Below are 13,502 nucleotides of genomic sequence, written 5' to 3'. Positions count from 1 at the left end.
CTATACAATCCCCAGCCAGAAGCCACATGCCAAAATTAATTCATACAAGAATAAACTTGCTGTCTTATGTGAAGTTCCTAAGCTTTAAGGGAAATTCACATGAAAATCCTGGATAGCTCGGGTTACTAAATGTGGAGGGTTATAGTTCAGTTCTGGCCTGGCCAATTAATTTTACAAGAAGAGACACTGCCTAGTGATGGGGGAGTATGTTTCTACCCAGCCTGCCATCCTACAGGTACCTTAAGAGAGCAGGGATGGTGTTCAGTGGCGTACGCTTTGCATGTGGCTTGGGCGTAGCAGGCTTGCTTGTCAGATGTGTAAATGACATACACAGTTTGCTGGGTTAGCTAATGCACTGGATGACAGAATCAGGATTCAGAAAGGTCTCAACAGGGAGAACTGATGAGCTGCAATTCAGAAGATTAAATTTAATAGGGATAAATGTAAATTCCCGTACTTGTGTTCAAAAAAAGAGGCCATTGCCTCCTGTCTTACTTCCATCCAATTCATTTTCCACGCCACAGCCTGGGTGATCTTTTTAAAACACAAATCTGATCATGTCACTTCCTTGCTGAAAATCCCTCAGCAGTGTCCCATTGCCTTGAAGATAAAGACAAAACTCATTAATGTGGCTTTTGAGATACTCCATGCCTGACCCCTCTCTCCATCCTCCACTTACACTCTCACCTGCCACCCTCTCATGCTGAGCACTTCAGATCTACGGAAGATTTTTAGGTTCTATGTGTGGGACCTGTTTGGGGGCTTTCATGCTTCTTCTGCCTAAAAACCATCTCCACGCTTCCCTGTACATCTGCGGGTCTCAACTGAAAGCTGCCAGGAAGGCCTAATCCATAAACTAGGCTCAGTCTCTGTGTTACCTATTTTCTCAGTTCCCCAATCATCCTTTCATTCACAAATATTGAGTGCCTTTCTGTACCAGGCACTGTTCTAGGTCCTGGAGACAAAATGGTGCACAAAGCCCGTGTCCACAGGGAGCTTATGTTCCAATAGGGAAGATTTCAGGCAGTGGTGAGTGCTTTGTAGAAAAATGAAGCAGGATGAGGAGATAGTGACAGAGAGTTGGGATGGAAGGTCCTACCTTAGGTCAGGTGACCAGGCAGGACCTTTGTGAAGATCTGATGTCTGTGAGGAAGTGAATGTGGGGGGCAGTGAGCTATGTCAGGGAAGATCATGTCCCAAAACTCTAAAGAGGGTCATACTTGGAATGTTTAGGGAACTTTAATGAGGCCAGGATGGGTGACATACACTGAGCAGGGGGAGAGCCATGCAGAACAAGGTGGAAGGGCCACAGAAACCGGGGCTCAGAGGCTAAAGTAAGTTTTTAGATTTTCTTCTGAATGTGATTGGAAGCTATTGGGAAGTTTTGAGCCCAGAGAGTGTTATGATAAGTTTTTTTTTTTTAAAGGATTACTCCAGCTTCTGTATGGAAAATAGACTAGAGGGAGTGAGTGCAGAATCTCAAAGATAAGTCAGGGGGTTATTCCAGCTGAAGGAAGCTTTGATCAGGAAGGTTTGCTAACACCCTTTTCGCTGTGTACAATTAGTTGTGTGCTGGAAACGCTGCTGGTACACGGCTCGAGTCTGTCTTTCACTCCACAGTCCCTGGTCCAGCATACTAGTGGCTCTCCGAAGGTATTTGTTGGACAAGGACCTGGCTTAACAGCAGTTAATGTAAAAGAGACTTCAGGATTTTTGTTGGCCATACACTTGATGAGCCAACAATAAGCCAATTTGGCTGCCAAAATCTAATGCTGTCTTACATTGCATTAAAAAGTTGATGGGAAGTGAAAAAGAGATGTGAGTCCAGGGCAGTTGGTGCCACTTCTACGCTATCAAGATTGTTGATCTGATCCTACACCATTTTTTTCCTCTATCTTGTAATAATGGCAGCTGTCAGTCCCAAGACTGCACACTGGATTCATTTGTGGTCCTCTCTGTTGCTTCCTTCCTATGTTCTAGCAGTAAGTCCTCTGTGATGTCACTTAGATTTGTCTGTTTTTTTTTAAGATTGTTCAGCTGCTCTAACACCATCTGAACAATAGTCTATGCCTCTCCTTGGTAACAATTTCCAGGTGTACGAGTCTCAAAACAACTTATGACAACTCTGTTTCTTCCTTCTGGGAGCGTCAGCAACCATTTTTAAGAGACAGCATGTGCTCTTTCACATGGCTTGTTATGAAATTCTACTTTAGGAGGTAGTGGTGACTAGTGAAATATATGGTTCTTGATGGTGAAGCCATTAGCAAAGTCTTCCCTCTCTGACTCACATTGTAGAAGGAATGTGTGCTTTGAAGTCAGGAACCCTCCAGATCCCAGCTGTCTCACTTGCTAACTTTATGACATGATACCACTGAGCCTCAGTTCCCTCCTCTGTGAAGTGAAAGTAACCACTCTCAGAGTTTTTATGACGATTGAATGAGACAACATATATTAAAATGCGTAGTGTGATTTCTGACACATGTAAGTTGGTAGTAAGTTTTCGTTTCCTTCCTCTTTATTCCTGTGAAAGATAGAATCTCTATATGGAAATATACATTATGATTAATGGAATTAGAGGTGTGTTGTTTCACTAGTTAATAGTGAATAATAGTCTTTCTTGTGTAACATGTAGGGTAGCCTGTGCCCTTTTTTTCCCTGTAATTTAATCAGTATCAATTTCTTGCTGAAAATAGAAATATTTATCAAGGGTCTAGGAAACATGAAAGTTTTCATAGTCTGAGTAGTAGAAATAGTCCAACCCTTGGGTAGATCCCAAGAATTCACAGAAAAAGAAGTTTCCTGGGAGGGATCTCACACAATCCTTTCCCTGTCATAGATTTCAAAGAGAGAGACAGTGAGTCAGAGACTCCATACAACTAACTTTTGAGGACCTCTGTGATCTATAACTGTTTATCACATAAAGATGAATAAAATATTATATTTGCCTTCATTGAAGTTGCTCACAAATCAACATAATACAGGGTGGAAAGTTGTACATTGACTTGAAGGCAAACCTGAAGTGTTCTGGGGGAGTCAGAAATAGAATACCCTACAAAGAGGAGGTTACAGTGGGCAGCTGGGCCCAGGAGAAACACAGGGTTTATCTGTGAGAGGTTTGAGGCATTTCCAATTAAAGATAAAGACAAATGGGAAGAAACCAAGAATTGCTCAAAACAACTTCAATAAAAGGTGAATAGAGTAAAATATAAGAAAAAAGCTAAAGAGAGTTCAAACCTTGAATAAAAGAGTAAGGAGACTTCTCAGCAGTTGAATTTAGTGAGGGTTTGGGGTAGGTTAGAAAAATGATGAAGGTGACCTTTAGCATAGATTAATCTGGGCATGGTAAATAAGATTTAAAGTGGAAGAGATGGAGGCAGGCCAAGAACAAGTTGGAGGCAATTGCCAGAGTTCAGCCATAGGATGGAAAAAGCCTTGGGTCCAGTTTTGAGGACTCTTGGAAGGAAGATGAATGAGCACTGCTCATGAGGATGGCATTTGTGCTGTCAAGGCAGGAGACTAGCCCTGGGCCTAGACATGGTTTGCTTTCAGTCCACCAGCTTGGGTGTGTTCTCTTTGTGGTCCAAGAAAATTCCAAAAAAAATTTGTTTGTTCTTAGCATTGATTTCATGATATCCTTCTGTTGGAGAGAAGCAGGTAATGAGACTTTCCAAGAATATTCTCAGTCACTAATCCCATTCTTAACTCAGTGTTTTCTCCATTGCACCTTGGGTTACAGTTACACAAGTAGGCTTAGCGCCATTGGTTCTAGGACTTAGAAAGCTGTGGTTGTAAGAACATAGATGTTTTGATTTATTTAATATTGTAATCATTTTGCAACTTATTTCAGAGAAATTAAATAGGACTATATCAGAAAACTTGCTATAAGATTCATATTACATTCTTTGATATCTGAGTTAGGGAGATAGGGCTGAGAGTCCAGGGAAAGCAAGATGGTTAGAGTTTGAAGAGTACAAGAGAAGACATATCTGCATAGAGAGAGAACTCCAGAAATATCTAGACAATCTTTTGTGGGTATTACACCATCTACTAATAAGAGCACACATGTGAAGAAACTACCAAGGCTGAGAAAATAACTCCCCAGAGTAGCTAGTGCTTACGCAAGACCACCAACAAGGAACCTATTCCCACCAACAAGGAAAAACCTTAAAATCCACAGGGCATTGGGTAAGGTATGCATGGAGGTACTGCCTCTGTATTAAGGCATTTCGGCCTAGGGTAAATGTTGCTGTAGTCCTGCCTAACAGATCTTAAAAGCAAAGCCTCGAAAGATGAACTCTTCCCAAGTAACTCAACTATATCCCAAAGATGTGAAAATACTTACAGGATTATAAAAATACTGAGCACTCAACAAGGTAAAATTCACAGTATCTAGTATCCAATAAAAGATTATCATGCACACAAAGAAGTATGGAAATATGACACACAATGAGTGGAGTTGATCCTGGGAATGCAAGGTTGGTTTAACAATTGAAATCAATTGATGTGAGTCACATATCGACAGACTAAGGAAACAAAAATTGTATGATCACATCAGATTACACAGAAAAGTATGTGACAGAGTCCAATATTATTTAATGAATGATACAATTTAAAGAAAGTTTTTTGGGAACAAATTTGCAGTAAAATTATAAAGAAAAGCAAGAAAATTGTGGAGAAAAAGGAATGAGATTGGAGTGGAACACCTACAGGGCTTCAAAGTAAAATAATATTCTTTTCTCAGATCTGTTGGTTGGTACACAGTGTTTGCTTTATTGTTGGCTTTTGCATCTTACATATGTTATAAATATTTTAATGTTGCAGTACTTTAGAAAAGCAATTTTTGTAGTTCGTGGGTTTTGTTTTTGTTTTTGTCTGAAGTTGTGTTGTAACAAAAAGACATCTATTTACAGCTTTATTTGGGGGGGGTGGTTATTAGACTTATTTATTTTTAGAGGATGTACTGGGGATTGAACCCAGGACCTCATGAATACTAACCATATGCTCTACCACTTGAGCTATACCCTCCCCTCTTCTGTTTACAGCTTTGGAAACTTGCAACATTTGTGTACGGAAAGGAGTACCCTGTGTACTAGTACTCGGCATTTTTGTTAATGCAATGTGATATTTTCTGCAGACAGAATGAATTGCTCTTTTAGATATCATTACCATGTGAAGAACAACAGTGAGATTAGTGCCAGCAAGCCCAAAAATAAATACATAAGAACTGATAACCTAGTTATTAGAGAAACACTGCAAGGCATATTTTTTCCTACAGTTCACTGCTCAAAATGTAAATGAGTTTAAAATAAATGAGTATAAGTAGCTCTATCGAATCATAATCTTTATTTAGACCTATCCCAGAATCAGACTCCAGTCACCTTCCCCTACTCCTTCCTTGCCAAGAGTGTGTCTGCAAATGGCATCACAAGAATTTTACTTGATTTATACACATTTTTGTCACAACATTCATATAACCATATGTATACCACAGTGAACATATGTCATATTTATTGGTCTAGCCCCTTTAGCTGAAGGGACATATCTAAATTGCTGCTTCCTTTCTTTAATCTTACAAATACTGCACTCATTCACTCAGTAAACATTAATGAGTACCCACGAGGGTGCTAGTCATGATTCCAGACTAACAAGGAAAAACAAGGCATATCTCTTCCTTAAGGTGCTCATAGTTTAATGTGAAGCAGACCCATACACAGATAACTGAGATATTTGCAAATTACTTTGATCCCTGCGCTCAGCCTGGAGACATAAGAGGATGACCTGGAGATGACATTTGAATGGGGTCTTAAAACACGTTTGCTAAGCAGGAGAATGGATGAAGTTTCATTGTGATTCAGACAAAATTGCACGCGTTGTCTTTATATTGTACAGATGCATGAAGTTGCATGGCCTGTTCAAAAGCATACTTCTGGTGTGCTGGAGTGCAGAGCACCTAGCAGAAGTGACGGGGTGTGAAAGACAGGCATAATCCTCTTTGAGCACTTGCTTCTGCTGGATTCCATGATAAGTTTTATGTCCTGTAAGTTGTCTCATACTTTGTGGTAGGCAGCATTGTCTACATTTTACAAATAAGTTCAATGCACTTGAAAAAGACTAAGTAGTTAGTCTTTGGTCACACATGTAATTAGTGTCAGAATCCAGGTCCCTTTAACATCAAAGCTTGAGTTCTTCCACTCTTGTCATGCCTACTTCCTTACCATGAATAAAAAGATGTCCCAGGTGTATTGGTTCAAATAATCAGTCACTTAAAACCTTTATTATTTTTGTGAATCCTCATGTCTGTGTGACTGTCTGCTCTATTCCTAAAGTGTATCCTTTTTCCTTTATTGTTCTGTTTATTACACTATGTTGTGTCCATGCAACATACTTATTTGTATTTCATCGTTAAACCCTAGGGTTGAGTGTCTGATTCTTTTCAGAAAGACAGTGTTTATGGAATGGATTCAAAACAAATGAATTAATGAATTAATGAATTTATTTATGAATGAATTAATGAACAAATGAATTAATGAATTTATGAAGGAATGATTTGGTTTTTCTAATGCTCTTTAATGAGATAAAGACTAGTGTAAGAACATGAAAAGTGTTGGATTTTCCTAACTTTAGGAAACTTCGGGCTTTCCTAAGATTCATGGAGAAAGAAAGGGAATTCTAAAGAGATCACTGAGAAGTTGTGAATGAATGCCCAGTTGGATAATGATGAAAGAGGGGCCCCTCATTTTTGTCCTGTGGCAGCCTGGCTGGGAGATGCCCTATAATGTTAGAAGAAAACTTCAGCTGTTGTGTTCCAATTAGCTTATTGTCAGAGCAGTGGCACATCAGGGATGAACTTGGTTCTTTGGGGGAAGCTTGCTAAGATAGATGGTGAGATAACCATTTGCATCATTATCTTGTACTAATTCCCCAGCCCCTTTTTTCAGCAAAAGCCTTATTTTCTTTTTTGTGTGTTTTTTTTTTTCCCCAAGAGAAGGAAGAATTTTTCAACACATAAGAATTTATAGTGCTGAAAACTCAAAAAGTCCCCCTAAGGAGAAACAGTATGCCAAATAGTCATTGACATAAGAAAACACTATAAATTAATGCAGTAATAGTTCATGGTTGCTAAGGAGGGAACTAATTTACAACTTGAAACAGGTTTGGTTCCTTAGAAATTCTGGAAATCAATCAGTGGCACAGAAATTGATCTGCTGAAAGAGAAGCAAATTGATTCTTAATATTGGCAACTACATCCCTTTTTTTTTTTTTAATTCTGAAGGAACAGCTTTTAGAAACAAGTTTATTAACCATTAAGGAATTACTTGATATTTAGTTTCCTAGCAAACTATCCGAAGAGAAGTATTTATGGCCTCATTAGAAGATAGATTTTTATTGTGCCAAATATCATCTTCAAAATTGCAGTCTCTACTATGTCAAAGATATGGAAATCAAAAACTAAATGAAATAGAGCTGTCTCTGTGAAAGACAAACATTGCATCATGTTTTAGAATGCTGCTTTGCATCAAACTATCTCAATATGAAGTAGTGGAAATCTGAACACATTTGCATATTCCCCATTCATGACATAGTGTTGGCATTCTCAAAAAGAATAACTGTAGCTGATGGCAATTTTCATCTGAAGAGATTTGTGCATGTTAGCAATATACCATCTTCTGTCAGCATAGGAAGAGCATATGGGGCCCATTAACTCACCAAATCTGCCACCGTTCTGCAAATTTTTATTAAGCAAGTGCAGTCCCTAATAGTCACTTATATTACAGAATGCGTATCAAATGCTATCAGTAAGCAAGGGGATTGTTTTCACCCAGTGAGAATGCATTTCAAGTGTATAAGAAAGCTTGACAAAAGAATAAAACACTTTAAGTGATCACTATATTAATATAAATATATCCAACTGGGACGCCAACATATGAAAGTATTATATGCACTTTAATGTTTGCCACTAGTAAGTTCTCAGAATGCCATCTTTTTCACAGATTTTCCTCCCTTATTTTCTTTCTATATGGTTTCTCTCAATTCTAACAGTGAACCTGGTTGAAATTAAGCCAAAGGACGCTGTGCATTCAGCCACATTTTTTAAAAAGGTGCCATCGGTGCTGAGTAGTTGTAATTAGCGTCAAAGGTCTACAGTCAAAACAACTGGAAACATAGACCATCAGGGTGCTGTGTTTCCTGAGCAGGTCTTTCTGAACCAGAGGAGGCATCAGGAAATTAACAAACATCCAAACCAGAGTGCCCTCCTTCTGAAATACCTTATAGTAAAATCAAGTGGTGTCCATTGATCTTGAGTTGAATGCTAGGAAGCAGGAGCTTAATATAGAAATCCCATTATCTGAATAGCTCTAGAGAAATCTCTAGAGAGGCGAGTCCACAGTGCCCTCTAAGTTCTTAATAACAGTTACAATAATAACGTCTATGAATTTCTTCTTCAGGAGTCAATGTTTCACTGATACCTCTTCAATTACTGTAATAACCCTGTAAGGTAATCAGGAGCAAGCAGTACCAGCCCTTGGGTAAAACTGAAGATAAGAAAGGGAATAGAATGTGCTCTGGAAACTTGAAGGAAAGAAGGAAGGGAGGAAGTAAGAAAGGAGGGAGATGGGAGAGACGGGGAGGAGAGGCAGGAAGGAGGGAAAACAGTCTGTCATTAGAACCAGGACAAGAAAGTTTGGCTCTTGTTCCATCAACACTCTTACTCGATACTTCTGGTACCCTACCACTTTGCAACGGAAGACCTTCCCCTCACCAGGCTCACTCATTTTCAACCCCTTGTCATTAAGATCTTTGTTGGAAATGACATACCTGCCATATTAATACTGCTGCTGTTCCCACTGCAGCGCTGCCTGCATAACATGCAATGAAATGAGTAGACAAAGCTCCAGCCCTGAGAGAGAGCTCTGTAGAAGCTCTAAGGTAATGTGAGTTATAAAGGAAGTTGAGTATTAATTATAACACTTGTCATTTAAAGAAAAAAACTTGGTAGTGTATGTAATTTTACCTCATTTTCTCATTTGCTACTGTTATTTAAATCGCTTCCCTGCACTAAGCATGTGCATAAAAGATGATTGTTCCCAATTTAACCTTTTAAATAAAATGTATTCTATTAATTAAGTCATTACAGCTCCCTCTATTTTCTATTATGTTTATTCATTTATTTTCTGTCCTGAAGATAGACATCTGTGTCAGTGACTATTTTGGAGAAAGACCCCTAATTTTTATGCCTGTCACCCATTTGGATTTTCTACACTGTTTTTTGAAATAGTTTGTGTTAGTGTTCTTAAGACTTTCAAATTAAAATAATAAGTATTCCTACTAAAAATAGCACACAGTATTCAGCCAAAATGTTGTTAACCGTGTTCAACCTAACATGGCTGGAGAATTTTCAGTACTTAAGTTGGCTTTGATTTAATGGGATAACTTCTGTGTTAAAGGATAAAAAACAGACGAAAACAAAAGAGTAAAACCCTATCCTGGCATGAATTCCTTTTTCAGAATAACTGCACATGATAAGACCGTATACGTAGTGTGAATACCGTACTTCCTTTGCCTTTCTTCCACTGCAAGATGAACTAGGAGCCAGGTAAACTGGAAGGCAAACCCTGCTGCGGGTGTTGGGTTATCCATGAGATAGCAGTTGAAAGTACCTGTGCTGCAGACAGTTGAACCATAAACACCGTCACAATCTCAAATTCATAACCTTTACCACTCTCACAATTTCCATTAATCAAAAGTTTTCATTTATTGAGAAATATGTACCTGGAACTGTGCTAAGTGCTTTTGTACTGCTTTTTCATTTAGTCCTCACAACTCCCTGTGTAGCATTTTAATCTCATTTTTCACATGGGGAAACTGAGGTTTAAAAGAGCTTAATAACTTGCCTGATTAAAGCTGGAATTCAACCCACATCTGTCTCATTATTAATCACGTTATTCTCTAACATGTAATGTAAATTATTTCTGTTTAGTTTCTCTGTAATGATCTAATAGCTAAAATTCATTAAACATTTACTATATGATCTTCTAAGTATTTTTCATAAACTTTTACATATAATCTTCATTACAATCCTATGAGGAAGACGATATTATCCCCACTTTATATATATGATGAGATTGAGGCACAGAAAGTTAAAAGAAATCACATGCAAACTAGTAAGTATCCAAGTCAAGATTTTAACTCAGACAAATGATGTCTCATCTGTGAAATGGGATGAATTATTTTAGCTTGAACCCATTAAAACTGTAGATTTCCAAACACGTTAAACAGAGTTATAGCTAGCACTCGTTAATGTTGGTCACCGAAAAAGGTTGCTGTTAATAATGTATATTCAAATAAAGAGGGTAATTGTTTTCTAACACAGTGGTGTTTATAAGTGTTTTCTTATACTGAATTGATACTATCAGAATTTGAAAAGTATAACAACTCTTCTATGATTTATCACAAGTATAGTAGCGTGGTTAAGAGCGCCATGTTTAAGTTCTGGCTCCTCCATGTATGAAGTGTGCCTCAGTTTCTTCATCTGCAAAGATAATAATATCTGTCTTTACAGATTATTGTGAGCATTAAATGAATTATTAGATATAAATTATATAGGGTAGAACCTGCATATTATAAGTTCTCAATGAGTATTAGCTATAAGTATTATTATTTTTTAAATTATCATTATTTTCCAATATTTTTCCATTTATACTGTAGATTCCACTATAAATTTTATGTTTGTGTGTGTGTGTGTGTGTGTGTGTGTGTGTTTATTCTTTTTCAGGTTCTTTTCCATTATAGGTTATTTAAAGATGTTGAACATAATTATCTGTGCTATATAGTAAATCCTTGCTTTTTATCAGTTTTATATATATGTATATGTATATGTATATGTATTAATCCTATACTCCTAATTTATCCCTTCCCACCTTTCCCCTTTTGGTAACCGTAATTCTGTTTTCCACTGTAAGTTTTCTTAGAGCTAGGAAAGACAGAATCTGGCCCACGGTTGGCCAGTTGGTAAGTGTGGATTGACATCAACTGGAAATAGGAAGAAGAGTCTAACAAGATCCTTAAGCAGTTAATGCCAGGAAAAAAAAAATCACAAATATGTAATGATTTTATCTAGAAAATAAAGAATTAGCTTAGGAAAGGAGGGCTTGGTGGGTGTGGGAAGATTTAGGTATAGTAACTAGTCAATGAACTATGACAATGTTGCAGGTAAAGGAAGGGGAGGCATATTATTACTCTGAGGCTGCTTGAATGTTCAGGAGATTAAAGGATCACCTCCTTGTTAGCAGAGTTCCCCTCATCTTGCTTCAACCCTTGAGTCACCAGAGTTTTATAGGCTAATGTGGTCAGTAACACATGGTGAATATTGAACAGCTGTTATTGAATATTGAAGTGATAATCCATGCAGAGTTGCTGAAAGATTAAGAACTTTGCCTCTATGTTCATGAGAGATACTGGTTAATAGCTTTCATATAATGTCTTTGCCTGATATGGGTACCATGGTAATACCAGCCTCACAGAATGAGTTGGGAAATATTCCCTCTTCTGAATTTTCTGAAAGAATTTCTGTAGAATTGGTACTACTCCTTCCTTAAATGTTTGGTAGAATTCACCAGGGAAGCCATCTGGGTTGAGAGCTTTCTTTCTGAGAAAGTTTTAACTACAAATCCATTAAAAAACAAATAAAACTATAGAGCTGCTCCATTATCTATTTCTTCCTGTATAAGCTTTGGTGATTTGTGTCTTTCAAAAATTCATTTCATCAGAGCTATGTTAACCTAAATTTTTTCCTGCTCCTGAAGCAAGATCCTTCTTCCTACTCTAACAAATGCCCCGGAATTATGAAGGTCTTCACTCTGGGTATTGGGAATAGAAACTTTACTCCCAGCTTTGTGTGAACTTTGGACACTGTGCTTTTTCCCCTGTGGGTACTTCTGTCCTAGGCTGTGGGTGGTTTCCTGCACACGCATGTGAGCTCAGCCTTTAACTGAATAGGTGAGGGGGTCCTCTGCAGATCTCAGAAAGGATTCTGTAGCGCTCTCTCCTCTCCAGTTCTCTGACCTACAGACTCCATCTGCCTTGGTTTTCCTGGACCTCCAGCTTCATGTCGTTAGGCTGGGATATCAGTGCGCTCTGCCCGTGCTCCCCTTCCTGCACCACGACCTGGAAGCATTCTCCGAGTAGGAAGCTGGAGCAATCGTAGGACTTACCCGACTTGTTTTTCCATCCTTCAAGAGTCGTTGCCCTCTGTTGCCTGATGTCCAGTCTCTTGAATGCTGCTGTTCCATGTTTTATCTGTTTTAAAACTGTTTTCAGGAGAAATTGTAAATCTGTTCCCCTTTTGCTCCATTTTGACCAGCTACAGAAGCCTATCCTTGAGGACCGAATGTATATATTGCTGCCATGCTCAGAGGGTTTTATTTTACATGATAGAGCTTTGGATCCTTGAGTTTAATTTCTGTTTTTGCAGATATAGAAACAGCAATCCAGTTAAAAGAACTGAAAATATTGAAAATTTGTAAGAGAATTAAATGATACTCACAGAAGATTTCATAAACATGTATTTCTTCATAGCTGTCTTTAAAATACCTACCAATAGAAATGAGGGGGGAATGATGGAGGAAATTTTTTTCTCAAATCTTTGCCAGTAAAAGATTTAACTTATTACAAATCTGTATTAATTTGTTGTTCAAAAAATGGCTGATTTACAGGCAGGTCTGATCCTTGTCTCTTTTATTTCCTCACAGTGCCAGATGAAAGCAAAGTCCATTCATTGGCTGGACACAAATCTGGTAAGAAATTCCTTGTAACTGACTTTATATTCTCCTTCCTGGAAATCACTGGCTGTGTTTGAGTAGCATTTAGAACCTGTTTCCATCCACTCGTCACTGAAAGGCTTGCTAATTAATACATGAGATGTCTCTGACTTCCACAAGGATGAATTATTGCTTGGCTGTGTGTATAGTGGCATAATGTATGCTGACTCAAATGTTTGAGAAGAAAGAAGAAAGGTTTCCAAAAAAGTAATTGTAAAGCCAAAAATCTTTAACCTGTATGCCAGCAGAACACATAGAATAACAAGAAATTACAAAGAAAACCCAAGAAATTTTGAAATGCTTTTCCATGATGATTCTCACATAAAAGTGGCAGGACAAAGATTTCCAGAATAAGAAAAATATGGCCATTTCTTCCTCCTCAAAAAGGAATCATCTTTTTTCGTGTCAGTAAGAGGACTGGGCCTGAGGTGCCTGGATTACCTTTCTTTAGTCTTATGAATGAGCTCGCTGGAGGTGCTCTGGGAAGTCCACAAGGACCTCTGAGGGTCTCTTGGCTCTCCGTTGTGTGTGAGGTACCCTCAGGTCTAAAATCCAAGCTTTTCCTTCATTTCCAAGTGGCCTGCCTTCTGTTCCTTTGCCCTTTCTTCAGCATCATTTATCCACATTTGTTGAAAACACTGAAAGCTACTAAGCTGGTACATACAGCACTAATCCGTTTCCTGC

At 38.2% G+C, this 13,502-nt stretch overlaps 1 protein-coding gene across 4 annotated transcripts in view; it reads left to right on the top strand.

The window, feature by feature from the left end:
* Positions 1-13,502, top strand: part of PARD3B (par-3 family cell polarity regulator beta) — a 944,975-nt gene that overhangs the window by 570,075 nt on the left and 361,398 nt on the right. For all 4 annotated transcript variants that reach the window (XM_074364121.1, XM_074364119.1, XM_074364120.1 and 1 more), the window contains exon 16: positions 12,750-12,794. In XM_074364121.1, coding sequence (XP_074220222.1) covers positions 12,750-12,794 — 45 coding nt within the window. The remainder of the gene's footprint in view (positions 1-12,749; positions 12,795-13,502) is intronic.

This window comes from Camelus bactrianus, chromosome 5, assembly GCF_048773025.1.
Source record: "Camelus bactrianus isolate YW-2024 breed Bactrian camel chromosome 5, ASM4877302v1, whole genome shotgun sequence".
Lineage (NCBI taxonomy): Eukaryota > Metazoa > Chordata > Mammalia > Artiodactyla > Camelidae > Camelus > Camelus bactrianus.
Note: the sequence above shows the minus strand (reverse complement) of the source record. Positions and strands in the feature narration are given on the sequence as shown.